The following is a 20,221-nucleotide window of genomic DNA, read 5'->3' on the forward strand; positions in this document are numbered from 1 at the left end:
TGATTGGTGAATCTTCTTGCATCTATAATTAGGTTTTTGGCAACTTCTATAGAAAAACTAGGGGGCGCCGTAGGACAGTGTTGCGGTTGGGTTTACATCCCCTTTAATAGGTGGTAGAAAAGTAGCCAAAGACCAAGGGGCCCTATGGTAGCATTGATAATTAATTGCCCCCTCAGGGCTACTTACCCAAAAACATTTAAAAATGTAGGATATCTCCTAATAAAGTGGGTTTTGTATTGAAAATTGTCTGAATTAGGAAAATTCCATGGGGGCAACATTACACTTGGCTCCATATCTATTAACCCTCAGGAACCAATCAGCAGGGAGTATATTCAGGTCTGCTGAACACAATGACTGGTTGGACAGTGTGGGTCACTAGATCCAGAGCTACCCCAGCTGGCATTAGTTATAGCCCCCTGTTGTACCTCCCATCATTCCTAGCTTCCCCCCGATGAAATCCATAGGGCAACCGTTTGAAAAATATTTGATGAATTAAAGAGGAGCTGTCACCCTAAGTAATAATTCCAAATCCTTTTCTGTAATGTTAGTAGAGTAAAATAAACTTCGTTACACTATAGAAATTGTTTCATTTTTTTCCGCTTCAGTCTTGGATTTCACAGTCACAGCCAGCAGGCAGCCGCCATTTTGTGGGCACTGTTGTTAAGGCGGAGCTTTGTATCCCCCTGAAATCTTATGCATTTGGTACCTAGGGGATATCTAGGAAGTGCTGAATGGAAAGTTATAGTCATTGTAATTAAAAATCTGAACTGTCAATCATATATTGCCTGCCCCGCCTCCATGAGGCGGGGCAGGCAATATGATTGACAGCTCAGATTTTTAAATTCGTTTATATGAATTGGGATGATTTTATTAAAAAAAGGATTTTGGTTTTCATGTTTAATTTTTCAAAGGCTTTTATTATCCAGCTTTTATATGTGGGTGTCACCCCCCCCCCCCCCCCCGCCTACTGCTGAGGGATAAATACAGTAAATAGGTTTAACACATTATACAAAGGGATATACAAAGATATTATATATATACGTAGTGGCAGTGAATATGAATGTCCCTTCGGTGCATCCGATACAAAGGGTTAAATCCCAAGGACTGACAGAGAGGGAACCTGCCCAGCCTGGTACCTACCCCCATATGTAATAAAGGGCATTACGTTTGCCCAGGAGCAGTAACCCATAGCAACCAATATATTAAACAGGGGACCAGTAAATACAGGGTCAGACCGGGGCGGGATGCAGGGCCCATCACCCCCACCTCCAGGAGACGCCCCCGATGGCCCCCCCCCCATGAGCTTAGGGAGAGGGGGACCTGTGGGCCCTGGAACACCCATCAGGGATCAGTTCTGGGCTGGGCTCAACCTAGTGTCCCGCTGACCCAGTCCAACCTTAAGTAAATGCCCCCTGCTGATTGGTTGCTATAGGTGATAAGAACTGTAGCAAACTTCGCCCCCTATAATACATACCCCCAATAGACTTTACAGCACTGAGTATTAAGCAAAGGCTTTCAGATTCTGTCTCCGGTGACTCCGGTTAGCAGTGCAACCTCCCTACCCAGATATCAGCCAATGACTTTGCTCAGAGACCAACTTGTAGCCGACTCTCTCCTTCCCCTTTAAGAGGGTGGGGCTTGGCTTGATACAGAACCAACACATGGAGGGGTGGGCAGTAACCCAAACTGGGCTGGGAATGGTACAAAGGTACAAAGTGGCAGCAAGAGAGCGAAATGGGTGAGACAAGGGGCTACTGACTCATAAAAAAGGGGCGGGGCAGTTTTGTATTAACCCTTACATGGCTTTAGTTCTCTCCCACGGGGGTTGGATCCCCTTTAGTGACTTTAGTTCCAACCTTCTCTGCCGGAAGCCTCTTCCCTGTGTCTATCACATCCCCAAATCCAGAAATTGCTGAATTTATCCCAAGGAAACTGGGAGTCTGGAGAGAAAAGGCACCGGCAGGAGATTGGGAGGTGTTCCTCAGTATTCTGCCCCACTCCTGGGTAACTGGGAGATAAAGAGTGGGACTATGGGCAGAAGAGCACCGGCAGGAGATTGGGAGATGTTCCTCAGTATTTTGCCCCACTCCTGGGTAACTGGGAGATAAAGAGTGGGACTATGGGCAGAAGAGCACCGGCAGGAGATTGGGAGGTGTTCCTCAGTATTCTGCCCCCCTCCTGGGTAACTGGGAGATAAAGAGTGGGACTATGGGCAGAAGAGCACCGGCAGGAGATTGGGAGGTGTTCCTCAGTATTCTGCCCCCCTCCTGGGTAACTGGGAGATAAAGAGTGGGACTATGGGCAGAAGAGCACCGGCAGGAGATTGGGAGATGTTCCTCAGTATTTTGCCCCACTCCTGGGTAACTGGGAGATAAAGAGTGGGACTATGGGCAGAAGAGCACCGGCAGGAGATTGGGAGATGTTCCTCAGTATTTTGCCCCACTCCTGGGTAACTGGGGGATTAAACAGTGGGACTATGGGCAGAGGGGCACTGGATAAAAACATGCTTTATCCTTGTATAAGGCCTTCCCCCCATATGTATTCGCAGCAGTGTAAAATGTCCCATCCTGGGGGTCTTCTCAATGTCAATGGAATAAGTAGCAGCTCCATCTCTGATCCAGGATTCTCCCCACCTGAAATGAAAGACAAATCGTGACCCTTCTGTAACGGCAAAGAACTAGAGCAGTGACCCCCCAACCAGTGACTCGGGGGCAACATGTTCCCCCCAACCCCTTGGAAGTTACTCTCAGTGCCCCCAAACCAGGGAGTTATTTTTGGATTCCTGACTTGGGGGCAAGTTTTGGTTGAATAAAAACAAGATTTCCTACCAAATAAAGCCCCTGTAAGCTGATAGGCTGCATAGAGGCCCCTAATAGCCAATCACAGCCCTTATTTGGCTCCTCCATGAACTTTTATGGTGCTTGTGTTGCTCCCCAAGTAAGAAAGGTTGGGGCCCCTGCCCTAGGGAGTCTTGTATTGGCCGCTCTGCCGCCATGTTTGCTTTGAGCACAATGGGCACGTGCCAGTTGATACCCGGAGCCCTATTAAAGGGAAGAGCACCTACCTGCCCATACAGCGGCCTCGGCACACTTTACTTCTTCTTTTGTGATGATGTTTTCTTCTCCTTATGTTCTGGCACAGGAATGTTCTGGTCCCCGCGCTGCTCATAATACTTCCCTGCAGGGAATGTTACATACAATATAAATAGTCACATGTGCTGCTCCCCCATATGTACAAAAGACTGACTATTAGTTATATGAGCCGTGCCCCTCGGGGAGTTGGATTCCTGGTTATATTGGGGCAGGGGAGGAGCTGAATGGACTCAGTAATTAGTGTGTTTGGGTTCTTCTCTAATGGCTGGAAGATACTTTGTGCCAAAAAAAAAAGAAAAGCTAAAAAAAAATCCAAGAACAGCTGTTGCCCAACTATTATAAAGTAACCGGGGCAAATCTGGTAAAATATGAGACAGCGACCAAGAAACCAATAACCGACCGGGACAGGAACTGTAACACGGAGAAGAAACACGTACGGGGCCCCACTGACCCTAATTTTGCTCTTCAGACAGTGTGAAGATACATTGGTGCAATAAGCACAGTTTCCCAGCACTGAACAAGTCTGTCCCTTTATCCCCATGTCTGATTCCTGTGCCATTTCAATTGGGGGTCAGTATAACGTTACAATATGTTTAATGATAATGATATAATGAAACAGCACGGTGAGAGGTTGGGGAGGGAAGGGTCACACAATGAAACAAGAACAGAGCAGTTTCCTCAAGGGATAAACAAGTGAATTTGGCTCATACTGTAAATAACTCCCATTGTATGTAAGTGCCCCAGTCAGGGCAAAGAGACTAACTGGGGAGCAGATGGCAAGTAACCAGTGCCCCCCCCCCAAGTTATGCTGCACCTCCCCCCCCCCCCCCCGCAGAATATTATTTGAATATTATTTGCCTAAATATCTGGGAGACATGTAATTATTATGAGGACAACTGGCGCCCAAAAGAGGCGTTAAATACCCCAAGGGGGGCAATAAATCAGCTTTACCTTCTTTATGCAGAATGATCCTCTCAATGGGGGTCCCCAGAGCCTCGTGTTCCACTCGCAGCTTGATATGTTTCTCTTTCTTAACTTTCCCCTTTGTATCACAGGAGCTGATTATCCTGTAGGTGCCGTCACTGTTAGTGGGGGGCTCAGTACTGATACGGGGGGCTTCATACTCTTCATATTTGTCATCCTTCCCTTCCTTAGTCCGACTCCAAGTCACTGTAATGCCCTGTGGGTAGAACTGGTCTATTTCTGCTGTTATTTTTCCCCCTGTGCGGGTGATGCTCCTTATAACCGGGGCCCCTGGGAATAACAACCAGTGAATTTCAATTAATATCACAGATTATCTTTCTTTATTGATCTGATTTAAAGGGGATGTAAACCCAACCATAATGCTGTCCCACTGCGCCCCCTAGTGTTGCTATAGAAGTTGCTGAAAAACTTAATTTTAGATGCAAGAAAATTCCCCAATGAGAATTCTACTCATCAAAAACATCATTATAAATGTAAAATAACTAACCAATGAGAATGCTGATTCCCTGTGTCAGGCCCCTTGCTGGTACCTTACATATAGAGATAATTATTCAATTCTCATTGGTCACTTCTCTTGCATCTATAATGAAGTTTTGGCTCAGTAGAATTCTCATTGGGGAATTGGTTTCCATGTGTAATTAGGTTTTTCATCAACTTCTATAGAGAACTAGGGGGCGCTGTGGGGCAGCTTTACAGTTGGGTTTAGTTTCCCTTTAAAACATGACTGATCCTAGAAGAATACATTAAATTCAGAGAGAAGTGCCCACTGTATGCAGAATAGGGCTGGAAACTGCCTTGAGGCAAGTGAGGCTAAGCTGCATTTCAAAACCTGTGTAAAAACTGGAGAATGTGTGCTGATTTCCAACCATTCTATCCCCTGCCTTGTGTGTGGCACCAGGAAAGGGAATAATAATGTGCAGGTCAATGAATGAGAAAATCCCTTCAGTCTCCAGATGTTGGATTCAAGAGGGAATTGCCACCAAATGAAGCCTGTAGATGTCTGGACCCCAGGAAGGTCCTTATGTGAGAAGATCTGTGAGCAGAGGAAGCCAGAAGGCCCCCCCCCCCCCACACTGTCAGGTTAAAGATCTCTGTAAAGCAGGACTGCCTGGGCCATGCTGGGGTAACTAGGAGAGTTGTGACTCTAACTTCATAGATTTTGGCCAGAATCATAGTTATGGGTAGAAAGGCATAAACTTTCTCTAGAAAGACCAGGATGTAGCTAAGGCTCTTACAACTTCTGCCTTGGGCTCCCTAATCCTGCAGAAGATTATTGAGTCTGGATTCCATGACATCTCCCCATGGATTGTGCCATCTCACTATCAGCACTGAGAACATTGGTGGAGTTTCCATTCCTCAGAGCCCAGTGTGTTGGGGCTGGGGTAATCTACATTATTGCCGGTGGGAAAGCACTCAGAGGGGATTAGTCGCCTGCACTAGAGACAATGAATTACTGGCCAACTAATCTCCTTATCTATCTTACAGCTACACGGTCACAGTGGTCCAACACATAGTGGCCTTCAAGCCCTCATAGATAGAAACGGTAGTGATAAATGTTATCTAAGTGCTTCTCAGTGGGGGGCCTGCACAATTGCAAAGAAAGTCTAACCATGAAGCCTTGCCACCTGAAAAATTAACAAACTATATATTGGGCAACTGATTTACATTTTTAGGAAAAGGACAAATACCCAGAATTCCAGGCTTGTGAGCATCAGGTACAGTATATCATACAGTATAGCAGCCTCGGCACTTCTCAGCTTTGCCTTGTGAGCACCACTTCACATCTAGAGGCCCACAGACTGGATGTAGCCCCCAAAAAGATGTTTAATGCCCCCAAACTGCTTAAGAGCTCCACTAACCTCTCTGAATAAGATCTTTTTAGTATAATAATCACCCTGGTTATGTAGTATAGGCAATATCTGGACCCCTGTATGGAACCAGCTGGGCTCTAGCCAGTGTAGGTGATGGTCCCACTGGTATAATGTACATCTACAATTAAACCTGTTCCTCACTGACAGTGATACTCACCTCCCACACTGAGGGCCCCGGTGCTTTTCTCTAGGGGTTCCCTCAGACTGGAGTGCCCCACCCGGCAGATAAATTCTGTTTCATTGTCACTTTTACCCGACACAGAGACAATGAGGGCGGCTGTGCAGGAGAAGGTCCCATCAGCTTCTCTCTTCTGCTCCATCTCTGGGATCTTGTATTTCTCACTGGGAGACACAGACAATAATTCCTGCCCCCCGGCTTCTCTCCTCAGCCATTTCACCTCCAGAGCATCAGGGAAATACCCCCAGATCTTACACTGGAATCTGCCCTCTGTGCCGTGTCTCAGGGTAGGGGTTATTATCTCTTCCATGAATGGCCGCCATTGGAATCCTGTACAAGAGAACATGTATGAGTAAGTCAAAGAATTAAAATAGTAATGAACTAGAAGATGAGTTTGCTGTGTCTTACAGCACGGACAGTATCTTACTTTGCTCTTTCCCACTGCAGACAGAAATGGCTAAATGGTTGGGGGAAGTCTTAACATGTGTTGGTGGCTCATTAACCGGATTTTGGTTGAAGCACAGAAACTCATAAGACAATCAAACTTAAATTGCTTAGCATTAGTTGCAGAGACTTTCGTGTTCCCCATGTTCATCTATATAAGAAGGAGATAGTTGTTCCTCTCACATTTGCCACCATATTCCTTATGACCTTGGGGGCATCCTTTAATTTTTGTACCCTGTATTTCTGGGCCTTTGCCCTCTGCTTTTCTGGCAGAGGGCAAAGTGCAAGAAAACAGAAACAAACCATTCGGTTTGAGTATCACTGGCATAAAGATGGTACTAAAAGCCAAGGGGGATGAGGAGCTGACCCACAGATGTAGTGTATATCAAGCATGGTCTAAGGAGAGAGCCTTGATGGACCCCAATTGAGAGTAGTAGATAGGTAGTAGTAGGTTTCAGGGGGATCAATGCATCCAGAAGAGAGAAAGGAGAGATTGGGAAGAGATCGAAGAGATAGGGAAGAGATAGGAGAGATAGGGAAGAGAAAGGAGAGATAGGGAAGAGATAGGAGAGATAGGGAAGAGATCGGAGAGATAGGGAAGAGATAGAAGAGATAGGGAAGAGAAAGGAGAGATAGGGAAGAGATAGGAGAGAGATAGGGAAGAGAAAGGAGAGATAGGGAAGAGATAGGGAAGAGATCGGAGAGATAGGGAAGAGAAAGGAGAGATAGGGAAGAGAAAGGAGAGATAGGGAAGAGAAAGGAGAGATAGGGAAGAGATAGGGAAGGGATAGGAGAGATAGGAGAGATAGGACAGTATCTGGGAGGGTAGAACTAAAATTATCAGTAACAGCTTCATAAACTCTGGGTGGAAAAAGGCAAAAGGGAAATAATCACATTTTTACCTCTTAATATTTCCATTAGACCGGTACAATGGTAAAATGAAAACATGGCCCTTTGGATGGGGATCCATTTATATCATGCACTTTGTTATATATATAACCCAAATGTAACCAGTACAGGGTGTCAGTATTGTTTAATAACAGTTACACTTACAGAGTCCCAACACATGTACCATAGAGTTACCTCCATCTCGTACAGACAGTTCCTTCTGCTCAGGGCCAGTCATGGATTCATGTTCCCAAGTCACTCGCACTTTGAATCCAGGATCCTTGAGTCGTTGGGCAGGGATCTTACACTCACTCTCAGCATTAAACGCTTGGGTAGAACTTATTGGGTTTATCTGTGTTTTCGACTCCAGGTCCTGGTAACATCCAACCCCACAGCTCCACTTGATCTGGATTGGTTTGGGATAAAACTCCTGCAGGGCCACGGAGCAGAGAACAACTTCATTCTCAATGATGGACATTTGTATGGGCCCTGAGGCCTTGGGCCGCCCTGGGAATAACAGCACAGAGTTAGTTGGGGCAGAAGGCTGTAGCTAAAGGGCACACGGGGAAATGTTGGGCAATTTGTAGAAGTGTAAGTCACACAGAGGCTAATAGGAAACCAGTTCAGGAGTTTTGGCCCCATCTCCTTGGCTACTAAAGAACACTTTGGGCAAAGAGCCAGGAATCTTCCCATCTGCCACTGCCATAAATCTCATGCCTCTAAAATCTGAGCACCTTGGCCTGTTACTGGGGGAACCGGCAGCAGAAACTGCGAAAAATAAGCCCCAAAATACTCACCCCTTTTGGAAAGAACTTAAAGGGACACTTAACCCAAGAATGGACAAGTATTCTCTATGAGAATTCAACCACCATGTCCTTTTCAACTCTTTAACATAACAGATTTTTTCTATAGGGCAGTATTTAACCTAATGATGAAGAATCTATGGCACACTGGTTTATCTCTGTCAGTGATGTAGATCCTACAAATTTTTGGCACTTAAAGGAGAAGGAAAGGCATTTTGGCATTTTACTGCCAATAGATGTAAGCCACAATAGTGCAAGCTAGAACCCTATATTTATTCTGCAGAAAGCTTTACCTGCCTGAGTAACAGCACTAGAAGCTCCCTCTGTTTGTTTAGGGTCATAGCTGCCATTTTAGCTTGGTCTCAGTAGCTTCTGTGCTGCAGCTCTGGCTGCTGGTAGCTCGGATTACAGCACATTTGGGATGGAGAGAGAGCAGAGAGGGGAGGAGGCAGGGGGCAAGAGGAGAAAGGGGACGGTGACAGAGAAGTAAACTGAGCAGACTCATACTGTGCCCTTAAGGATATTTCTGAGAGAAGAAGTCTGACACAGAACAACATGTTTACAAAAAAGGAGACAAGAAATCCTGTGTTTCTTTTGATAGAGGGCTATCAGTCCTCTATCAAACAGTGCAGTGTTTCTGTGAGTGCTTATGGCTGTATTTACATAGAGTTTGAACCTTTCCTTCTCCTTTTCTCCTTTAATGGATTAAGGGGGTTATTTTCTTACGTAATATGAAGGAATATTTCCTCTCTCGGATCTTCCCCCCACAGACAAACTGGCAGGAAAACTCAATGTTCTTGTGTTTCTGGGCATCGGGTTTGAAGCTCAGGGTGGAGAGGACACCATGCAGCCCTCCTGCCGCCAATCTGTCTGATCTCATGGTGTATGGTCCCTCACTAAGCAGTGCTTCACTTTCTCCAGACTGGGTCAGGCTTGTTGGTACCGAGCCCTTCTCTCTCCGGGTCTCTGTCCCGGTCCTTATCACCTTCTTCTTTGTTTCACTGCCTTCTGTCACTGTCCATGTCACCCGGGGTTCCTCTGGGCAGTCGGAGGCCACACAGTACAGAGTCACCTTCTCTCCATCGTCCGACATCAAGGTGTGTATGGAACTCACTGGGAAGTTCTGGAGACCTGTACGGGGGAATCACAGACACAAATACCAGTTATGTCCAAGAAAATGAAGTCCACAGTGTGGGAATGAATTCCAAGGAATAAAGGTTCAAGAAAACATTGCACCTCCCCATAAGCTCAAACTCTCATATACTTTATTAATACAAAACATGAACGACCAGAGACATCCACCACTAAGGACATAAGTACAAATACAGACACTCCTATTACCAGAGTATAAATAACTGACCCAGTAAAATGGTGCTTCTTTATCCAGAGAACCAATATACCAATATCCTGGTATTTATTTTTAAATGCTATATACTGCTATTGTCCAAAAGGTGTTTGATGGGGGACAGGCGGGGAGCACCCCAATAAAAGTTTCTGTGTATTTGTACTTTTGCCTTTGTTGATGGATCTCTCTCTTTCATACAATTCATATTCCAGACCCAACATTTCATCAAGGCCCAACTTGATCCATAACAAGAGAACATTTACCAGTCATTCAGTCAGTTGGGCAGAAAATGGGCAATCAGCTCAAAAGCCTTAAGTGTTTGGTCCGATTAAGTACCCTTCTTGGTAAGAAACGCGTAAGGCTTTTATGTATTGTGTATGGACATAAATAAACTAAATATGTTTTTGCTATAAATTGAGCTGCTTTGAAACGTTATATATTTTGCTGATCCGGAGTGCCAGCCTGCATTTCCAGTGTATATTTCCTACTGGCTCCTAAGCTGAAGGTTTGAAGCTTGAGCACCCGGACTCACCGTAACTAAGGGTAAGATTTCTACCTCAAATCAGAAGTTTTCCTTGTCTTCTGAACCCTACATGATCACTTTTATCCAATAACATACCATCTGTTGCTCCCCTTTTCCAACACCTACAGTAAATAATGTTACATAGTTACATAGTTACATAGTTACATAGGGTTGAAAAAAGACCATTGTCCATCAAGTTCAACCCATCCGAGTAAACCCAGCACACAACCTATACTAACCAATCTATACACTCGCATACATAAACTATATATATACAACCAGTAATACTAACTGTAGATATTAGTATCACAATAGCCTTGGATATTCTGCTTGTTCAAAAACTCATCCAGGCCCCTCTTATAGGCATTAACAGAGTCTGCCATTACCCCATCACTAGGGGCATTCCCCAACCCCCTCACTGCCCTCACCGTGAGGAACCCCCTACCCAACATCCCCCGGCAGGGCATTCCCCAACCCCCTCACTGCCCTCACCGTGAGGAACCCCCTACGCTGCTTCAAATGGAAGCTCCGTTCCTCTAATCTAAAGGGGTGACCTCTGGTGCGCTGATTGTTTTTATGGGAAAAAAGAACATCCCCCAACTGCCTATAATCCCCTCTAATGTACTTGTACAGAGTAATCATGTCCCCTCGCAAGCGCCTCTTTTCCAGAGAAAACAACCCCAACCTCGACAGTCTAACCTCATAGCTTAAATCTTCCATCCCTTTTACCAGTTTAGTTGCAGTCTCTGCACTCTCTCCAGCTCATTAATATCCCTCTTAAGGACTGGAGCCCAAAACTGCACTGCATACTCAAGGTGAGGCCTTACCAGGGACCTATAAAGGGGCAAAATTATGTTCTCATCCCTTGAGTCAATGCCCTTTTTTATACAAGACAGCACTTTATTTGCTGTAGTAGCCACAGAATGACACTGCCTGGAATGTCTTCAGTTCTCCAGTCTCTTTGAGTCATTTCATCTCCATCTCCCCAACCATACCAACATTAAGCTCAGAAGCTTCTTCATTCCCACCACTGATGGTGTCTCTTACTCCTCACCACCATTCCTGACCCCTCCCTGTCTACTCTCCACCCTTCTGCTTGCCCACCCTGCTGTGTCTGTGCCACTGGGCACTTTTTCACCCTTACAACAATGGCCTCACTCAAATGGTTCTTGAGCAGAACTACAATTCCAGCTTGGTGCCCAGGACACCAGGTGAGAACTAGAATTCACTGAGCAGGAAGTCATTGTAGAATGTAGAGAAGATCATACTAGGATGTAATTGTAAATTAACATTAGTAAAATTACAAATATGTATATAAAAAGAATCTTACTTTTGACTAAGCACAGGATGACCAAGAGAATGAACAATATGGCGGCCCCAGTGCAATAATAGTGCCTGTAACCTGCAATTATACAAATAAAAGGTAATAATAATGATCAAAAACAGAGAATATAACAAGACACTGTTAGTTACACTGTATTTATACAGTATTTACAAAAGCTCCTCCCACAGGGGGCAACTCTGTCACTTTTTGTTCCAAACCCAATTCATTCAGTTGAGTCTCAAGATCTCATTACAGAAGACTCTTTCTATAGGCAAGAATTCATCTGGCACCTACTTCCCCACTGCAGTGATTAGTGTAGCACATACCATAAGTCTTCTCTTTGCATGAAGAATTCCCAGCACCAATATCTGACACCCCCACTGCCCCCCTCTCTCAATCTGAATAACAGACAGGCTCAGATGGAAAGGGACTCACTTTTTGCAATCTGTAGTGTCTCAGTGACCGGTTGGTGCAAAGTCTCATGATAGGCCTCACACGTGATCTTTGCCAGTTGGTTCCCAGGACCTGAGGGGATCCGGTAATGTGACTCCTTTATAAACCCCCCACTTTCACTTTTCTTGGGTTCCTCGACCCTCATCCCATCCACAAGCCACTTTATCTGCACCGGCTCTGGGGAGAAGCCACTTGCTTCACACACAAAGATCTGCTCTAGGTGCCCCTCAACCTTGGAAGAGAACATTCGCACTGACGGAGGGACTGTGGAGAAATGGGGAGAACATCACATGAGCTTTGGTTATTGTCCATTTCAGCTTTACTTACCCCTGGGTAAGAGAACATATCAGTGTCGAGGTCCAAGAGGAGCCTAAAGCCCTGTCCCTGGAACTTAAAGACTTGTCTCCTCTAGCGCAAATCTCTCATAGCTTTCTAATTGCTTCAACTTGCATCTGCCCCAGTTCAACTGGATTTCATGGTGCCAAGCACTAAGCCTAGTCTGTTTCTGAAAAATGTACCATTGGCTCCATAGGTGTCTCAGCCAACCACCTACTGGTCTGAATCCAGCTGGTCCCACAGTTTGGCCTTCACTGCTACAAGTAGAGCCAAAGATGAGCCTGTGTGATAATGCTGGCTACAAGTAGCCTTAAGGGGCAGGTGTAAGTGCCACTTACCTCCATATACAACTTTAAAACTGTCAGCCAGAGGTTGAGGATGGGACTCATGTTGCACCTGACACCCAATAACCAGGTCACTTTGGGTCTCCGAGGGGGAGAGAGTCAAAGTGCTGTTCACTCGGAACGTTCCATCCATATTCTCCCGGGGTGTTCCCAGAACAGACCCAGGCGAAGGCTTTCCATTCAGCAGCCAAGTCACAGTGACGAGGGGCGGGTAGTAATCAGTGACCAAACACTGGAGCACCCCCTCCTCTTGCTTAATGAGGGCTTTCTTCATTATATGGACCCCTGGAATGGCTTTAACGACACAATGGATATGAGAATAATCTGCCCCTTCTGTACAACCTCCCTCCCCCCCGGTGCACATAACTACTTACTATTGGTCCCTGTTTCTGGAACCAATCATCATTAACCCTGAACATAATGTTCTTACCTTGAACCTTGACAGTGATGTCCTTCTCCTTCCTGCTGGGACTGTGGATGACCAGACACCTGTAGGTCCCCTGGTCGGAGATGGCCACGTTGGAGAGAGTGATGGAGGCATTGCCCTGAGGGAAGCCCTTCTCATCGGCCGTCACCCTCGAGTGGCTGATGCTCTTGCCCTTGTTGTCATATCTGAAAATCTCTTTATCCCCAATGTACCAGAATACAGCAAGGAAATTGGGCAGAATCTGGGAGTTTTCCACCTGAAATGTGCAGGGCAGGAGCACATTGGATCCCAAAAAAGTCTGTTGGGTCGGAGGAGCGAACACTTCCAGTACTGAAACTGAGACCCGGCCAGAAAGAGAGAATGAAACACAATATTCTTTCTATACAGTGTAATGGGGCAAATGATACAATACGGCACAATGGGTTGCTCCGAAAATACAATGTTCAGCAGGAGCATTCGGGTCTTACACACATGAACCCAGAGCAGCCGGTGTTACCGACATCTAATCACTGAGCCAAACTGCCAATGGCCCTAGATTCTGCTCCTTCACTCAACTCCTTCAAATGGACCTCCTTATCCAGCACCGCTTGGTCTTCTCCCCTCCAAACCCATCTCCCTGCAGCTCCATCACTGACTTATAGAGAAGCTCAGACCAAGCTCCGATATGGGGAGGCACATAGGAGAGGTTGGTACCTGGATGGCCCAACCAGTCTGGGGGCAACCAACAGACCTTAAAGGGGGCATATTCCCAACTACACATCTTAAAGTAACTAAAAGGAGTCTAAAATTGAAAATCATCAGAAATGCTGTATTCTGTATACTGAACATAAACATAAACATTCTGAACTTACTGCACAAGCCCAGAGGCTGAGAAGCCTACTTACAGTAATGATTTATGCTTTCAAAGTTGTCCAGAGGGGGCCGCCATCTTGTTACTTTGTTAGACCATCTTTTGTAAGATTTAGGGCTTGCACATGCTCAGTGGGCTCTGGGCTGCTGTTGGGAGGCGGAGCTTAGGGAACTTAGTAAATTACTATCAGGTAATATCTGCCATAGAAGCTGATTAATAGTTAGAATCATAGAATCCTTAGGGACCCTGGGATTAATAGTTAAAGAACGGCAGCAGTTTAATTTTAAAAAGTCAATAGGTAAATTGTGGATGGTGGGTGTGTCCTGTTTTTTAACCTTGAGTCAAAGTCACCCAGTGACAATGGGCACCCTGGCATATATAGTGTGAGAATGACAGAATTTTATATTTAAGCCAATGAAATTCAACGGATTGGCTATTATTGGCCCAACCCACTTTTCCTATATTTGACCTGTAGTCCCCCAGTGACCAACTCTGCAAGGTTTGGGGACTGACAGCATTTTACACTTCCCCATTGAAAGTAAATAGGTGAAATGTGATTGGCTGTTGGTGGCTCCACCCACTATGAACTGGAAATACCCAGTGACTGACTTTGCAAAGTTTAACAACATTAGAATTAATACTAAATAATGGCATCAATGAAATTTAATGGGTGGAAATTGATTGAATGTTGTTGGCCCCTCCCACTTTGGGTCATCCATCCATGTTTCATTCAGGGTGACCCCATGATTATGTTATTCGAGTTTGGGGGGCAGCAGTTTGAAAATCTTCCCTGTCAAAGTCAATGGGAAAATTGGGGGGTTCGGAGCGGCGCCACAAAAAGACGGGGGGCGGGATTACTTAGAAACGCACAAGCAACCTGCTCCGCTATAGGGCGATGAAGTGTGGGGAGTTTGGGTGTTGTACCCCTAAACCTGTAGGAGGAGTAGCGTTTAGACAATGGGGGGCGCTAAGAATAAGGAGAAGAAGAAGAATCAGCTGAAGTTGAAGAACAGTTTGTGGGTTTTCCCCCCAATACAAACAAGCTTTAGCTCAGTATTTAGACATAACTTGTTTACAACAGACTCCCAAATATTCCCATATCCCCATCCCCCAAAATATCAGCTCAGGAGATAATTGGGGCTTTTTCCAACCAAACAACTTTCTCTGACACTTGCCCAAGGCACCCCGGGTTCTGCCCAAGGCATAAGCTTTAGCCTGGGGTTACGCCAAATGGACTACGACTCCCATCGAAGGGGCACAGATCAAACACAGACAACATGTTGGTGCAATGCCATTAATTGCCTTGGTAAGGCTCCAGCTGGCGGCCAGGAAAGAAAAATACCTCCCGCCTAATGGCTGGGGCACAGGAAGGGAAGCTGATTGGGCAGAAAGAGCATGTGCGAAGCCCCTGACTATAAATAAGCCGGGAACTCCTCCCTAATGGGAACACAGCCCCCCCGCTCTCATCATGTTTAATAGGGAACAGGCAGAGACTAGAGCAAGCAGGCAGGGGAAAGAAGAATATTGGGAGTCGCTCCCTAAGCTCAGTGACATCAGCCAAGAGCAGACTGAGCATGTGCAGTAGTTGGGCAAAAGATGGAGAGCTACTGTGGGCATCTTCAGGGGCATGGGGCTTTATTTCTATAGAGCTTTGGGGGTGTTGGGCTGGTACAGGGGCTCAAACACACAAATAAACATTTCTACCCATAGTCTATTTTAGGCTTTAGTTGCCCTTTAAAGTGCAGCCCAGTGGGGCAGTAGCCTATAAGGCCCATATGGTGGAACCACAGAAAGCACCTGAGTAGGAAATGTTCAACTCCAGGGGGAGTAAAAATAGAAAAGAGAGACATTGGTGCATTGGCACGGTGCCGGGGGTCACACCAGTACAAATAGTGATCCTTGTGCCCAGCAATGTGCCAGGCAACCCAGGTCTATACAAAATCAGAACCAATGGATCACCCCTACCAGTTCCTCCAATGAACCTTCCCAAACTCAATTAACCACAAGGTACTGAGCATTATTAATCTGTAGTGACATCATATTATATTTGAACTGTAACTCCCTGTATTCTATAATCCGACAAAAGGGAAACAAAGAGCCAAAGATCCTGTTACCGAAGGGAATTTAATTTCTATGCACCAACCCAACAGCCTCGTATTAACCAAGAGATCTATCCCATCCACTGCCACTCCTTCTACTGTAATGTATCACTGACAAACCTGCTGTGTGCTCTGGGCCCCGGCCAGGGTCAGACAGAGGGTGCAGGGCCCACTGGGGCTTCTACCTCAGGGGCCCCCGCCCCCCCAGTGGCCCCAAACATCTTCACGCCCCCCAACCCCCGAGCGCGTCTAAATTAAACTTACCTGTGGCGCATCGGGGGAGGGGGACCAAATGATCGTGGGAGTGCCCCGGGGGGTTCGGGTCTGGGCCGCCAATGCCCACTAGTCCCGGGGCCCACTGAGTTTTGGCCCAGTCCAACACTGACCCAGGGTACCCCAGGAACTATAGGCGGCTGTTACCCCAATGTTTCTATATATCTGTAACCTTGTTATGGGCTAAGGGGGCCCAGCCTGAAGGCCAGTTAGGGGGGGATTTGGGGTGAGTGCTTATTTGTGCCCTGGGTACCCCTGGAACTATAGCGGGGTGACTGTTACCCCAATGTTTCTATATATCTGTAACCTTGTTATGGGCTAAGGGGGCCCAGCCTGAAGGCCAGTTAGGGGGGGATTTGGGGTGAGTGCTTATTTGTGCCCTGGGTACCCCTGGAACTATAGCGGGGTGACTGTTACCCCAATGTTTCTATATATCTGTAACCTTGTTATGGGCTAAGGGGGCCCAGCCTGAAGGCCAGTTAGGGGGGGATTTGGGGTGAGTGCTTATTTGTGCCCTGGGTACCCTGGAACTATAGCGGGGTGACTGTTACCCCAATGTTTCTATATATCTGTAACCTTGTTATGGGCTAAGGGGGCCCAGCCTGAAGGCCAGTTAGGGGGGGATTTGGGGTGAGTGCTTATTTGTGCCCTGGGTACCCCTGGAACTATAGCGGGGTGACTGTTACCCCAATGTTTCTATATATCTGTAACCTTGTTATGGGCTAAGGGGGCCCAGCCTGAAGGCCAGTTAGGGGGGGATTTGGGGTGAGTGCTTATTTGTGCCCTGGGTACCCCTGGAACTATAGCGGGGTGACTGTTACCCCAATGTTTCTATATATCTGTAACCTTGTTATGGGCTAAGGGGGCCCAGCCTGAAGGCCAGTTAGGGGGGGATTTGGGGTGAGTGCTTATTTGTGCCCTGGGTACCCCTGGAACTATAGCGGGGTGACTGTTACCCCAATGTTTCTATATATCTGTAACCTTGTTATGGGCTAAGGGGGCCCAGCCTGAAGGCCAGTTAGGGGGGGATTTGGGGTGAGTGCTTATTTGTGCCCTGGGTACCCCTGGAACTATAGCGGGGTGACTGTTACCCCAATGTTTCTATATATCTGTAACCTTGTTATGGGCTAAGGGGGCCCAGCCTGAAGGCCAGTTAGGGGGGGATTTGGGGTGAGTGCTTATTTGTGCCCTGGGTACCCCTGGAACTATAGCGGGGTGACTGTTACCCCAATGTTTCTATATATCTGTAACCTTGTTATGGGCTAAGGGGGCCCAGCCTGAAGGCCAGTTAGGGGGGGATTTGGGGTGAGTGCTTATTTGTGCCCTGGGTACCCCTGGAACTATAGCGGGGTGACTGTTACCCCAATGTTTCTATATATCTGTAACCTTGTTATGGGCTAAGGGGGCCCAGCCTGAAGGCCAGTTAGGGGGGATTTGGGGTGAGTGCTTATTTGTGCCCTGGGTACCCCTGGAACTATAGCAGGGTGACTGTTACCCCAATGTTTCTATATATCTGTAACCTTGTTATGGGCTAAGGGGGCCCAGCCTGAAGGCCAGTTAGGGGGGGATTTGGGGTGAGTACTTATTTGTGCCCTGGGTACCCCTGGAACTATAGCGGGGTGACTGTTACCCCAATGTTTCTATATATCTGTAACCTTGTTATGGGCTAAGGGGGCCCAGCCTGAAGGCCAGTTAGGGGGGGATTTGGGGTGAGTGCTTATTTGTGCCCTGGGTACCCCTGGAACTATAGCAGGGTGACTGTTACCCCAATGTTTCTATATATCTGTAACCTTGTTATGGGCTAAGGGGGCCCAGCCTGAAGGCCAGTTAGGGGGGGATTTGGGGTGAGTGCTTATTTGTGCCCTGGGTACCCCTGGAACTATAGCGGGGTGACTGTTACCCCAATGTTTCTATATATCTGTAACCTTGTTATGGGCTAAGGGGGCCCAGCCTGAAGGCCAGTTAGGGGGGATTTGGGGTGAGTGCTTATTTGTGCCCTGGGTACCCCTGGAACTATAGCGGGGTGACTGTTACCCCAATGTTTCTATATATCTGTAACCTTGTTATGGGCTAAGGGGGCCCAGCCTGAAGGCCAGTTAGGGGGGATTTGGGGTGAGTGCTTATTTGTGCCCTGGGTACCCCTGGAACTATAGCGGGGTGACTGTTACCCCAATGTTTCTATATATCTGTAACCTTGTTATGGGCTAAGGGGGCCCAGCCTGAAGGCCAGTTAGGGGGGATTTGGGGTGAGTGCTTATTTGTGCCCTGGGTACCCCTGGAACTATAGCAGGGTGACTGTTACCCCAATGTTTCTATATATCTGTAACCTTGTTATGGGCTAAGGGGGCCCAGCCTGAAGGCCAGTTAGGGGGGGATTTGGGGTGAGTGCTTATTTGTGCCCTGGGTACCCCTGGAACTATAGCGGGGTGACTGTTACCCCAATGTTTCTATATATCTGTAACCTTGTTATGGGCTAAGGGGGCCCAGCCTGAAGGCCAGTTAGGGGGGGATTTGGGGTGAGTGCTTATTTGTGCCCTGGGTACCCCTGGAACTATAGCGGGGTGACTGTTACCCCAATGTTTCTATATATCTGTAACCTTGTTATGGGCTAAGGGGGCCCAGCCTGAAGGCCAGTTAGGGGGGGATTTGGGGTGAGTGCTTATTTGTGCCCTGGGTACCCCTGGAACTATAGCGGGGTGACTGTTACCCCAATGTTTCTATATATCTGTAACCTTGTTATGGGCTAAGGGGGCCCAGCCTGAAGGCCAGTTAGGGGGGGATTTGGGGTGAGTGCTTATTTGTGCCCTGGGTACCCCTGGAACTATAGCGGGGTGACTGTTACCCCAATGTTTCTATATATCTGTAACCTTGTTATGGGCTAAGGGGACCCAGCCTGAAGGCCAGTTAGGGGGGGATTTGGGGTGAGTGGGTATTTGTGCCCTGGGTACAAGGAGGGTGACAGAGGAATAGAATGGTGAATAAAGCCAGTGGAGGGATATGGGGGGGGGGGGAAGGGAGAATATTCTGATGGGAAGAATAGGGAGATGCAGAGAGAAGGGAATGGGTGCGGCTGAGGGAAGGGGGGGGCAGTACAAAGAGAATAATCAGAGCCGGTACCGGTACATGGGGGGAGCCGGTAGATGGGGAGCCGGTAGATGGGGAGCCGGTAGATGGGGGGAGACGGTACATGGGGAGCCGGTAGATGGGGAGCCGGTAGATGGGGGAGACGGTACTTACCCGCCCCGGGCACAAGAAGGAACAGCCCCAGACAGACCGGCCCCATATTTCCCGACTGATTCCCACAAACTGAAAGTGAAAGCGCCGGGAATATGTGGGAACCGCCCCTCCCCGGATCGATACATGGTATCACCCCCTTTTGTTCCAATGTATCCGCCCGGCGGTACCACTGCTCCTGGGATGGGGGTGGGAGGGCGGGTAGCGCTGATGCTGATATTAGGGGCTTACGGTGGGTGTAAGGACTAGTAACCCCCCCACACAGTATATTAATATTGGGCTCCTGCACCCATAGAGCCTTTAGCGTCCGACTCTTCCTCTGGTGCCATTTCCCGGCATGCTCAGCGGGCAGCATCAGCAGGGGGGGCACTATGGGTGAGAGACAGGTGCATCTTCTATTCTAGGGTGTCATCTACCGCCAGTCACCCTAGAAACCGCCAGCCTGTGCCTGTACCCCTCTGTATGGCACCCCTGTACCCCTCTGTATAGCACCCCTGTACCCCCCTGTATAGCACCCCTGTACCCCTCTGTATAGCACCCCTGTACCCCCCTGTATAGCACCCCTGTACCCCTCTGTATAGCACCCCTGTACCCCTCTGTATGGCACCCCTGTACCCCTTTGTATAGCACCCCTGTACCCCTCTGTATGGCACCCCTGTACCCCTCTGTATGGCACCCCTGTACCCCTCTGTATAGCACCCCTGTACCCCTCTGTATAGCACCCCTGTACCCCTCTGTATAGCACCCCTGTAC

General features: G+C 47.5%; 1 protein-coding gene across 2 annotated transcripts; it reads right to left on the minus strand.

Moving 5' to 3' along the window:
• Positions 1-896: 896 nt before the first annotated feature.
• On the minus strand, positions 897-19,644 carry LOC101734363. 2 transcript variants are annotated; one of them, XM_031893402.1, is made up of 11 exons: positions 19,472-19,644; positions 13,016-13,348; positions 12,580-12,879; positions 11,888-12,169; positions 11,459-11,530; positions 8,987-9,391; positions 7,653-7,964; positions 6,105-6,455; positions 4,044-4,346; positions 3,065-3,177; positions 897-2,633 (listed from the first exon to the last, which is right to left on the minus strand). In XM_031893402.1, the coding sequence occupies exons 1-10, from the start codon at positions 19,515-19,517 to the stop codon at positions 3,092-3,094; spliced, it is 2,490 nt and encodes an 829-aa protein (XP_031749262.1). In that variant the 5' UTR covers positions 19,518-19,644; the 3' UTR covers positions 897-2,633; positions 3,065-3,091. The 2 variants fall into 2 exon arrangements, with proteins under 2 accessions (XP_031749262.1, XP_031749263.1); XM_031893403.1 differs by having other exon boundaries at positions 897-2,630; positions 3,063-3,177.
• Between the last annotated feature and the right edge of the window lie 577 nt (positions 19,645-20,221).

Source organism: Xenopus tropicalis, chromosome 9 (genome assembly GCF_000004195.4).
Source record: "Xenopus tropicalis strain Nigerian chromosome 9, UCB_Xtro_10.0, whole genome shotgun sequence".
In the NCBI taxonomy this organism is placed as follows: domain Eukaryota; kingdom Metazoa; phylum Chordata; class Amphibia; order Anura; family Pipidae; genus Xenopus; species Xenopus tropicalis.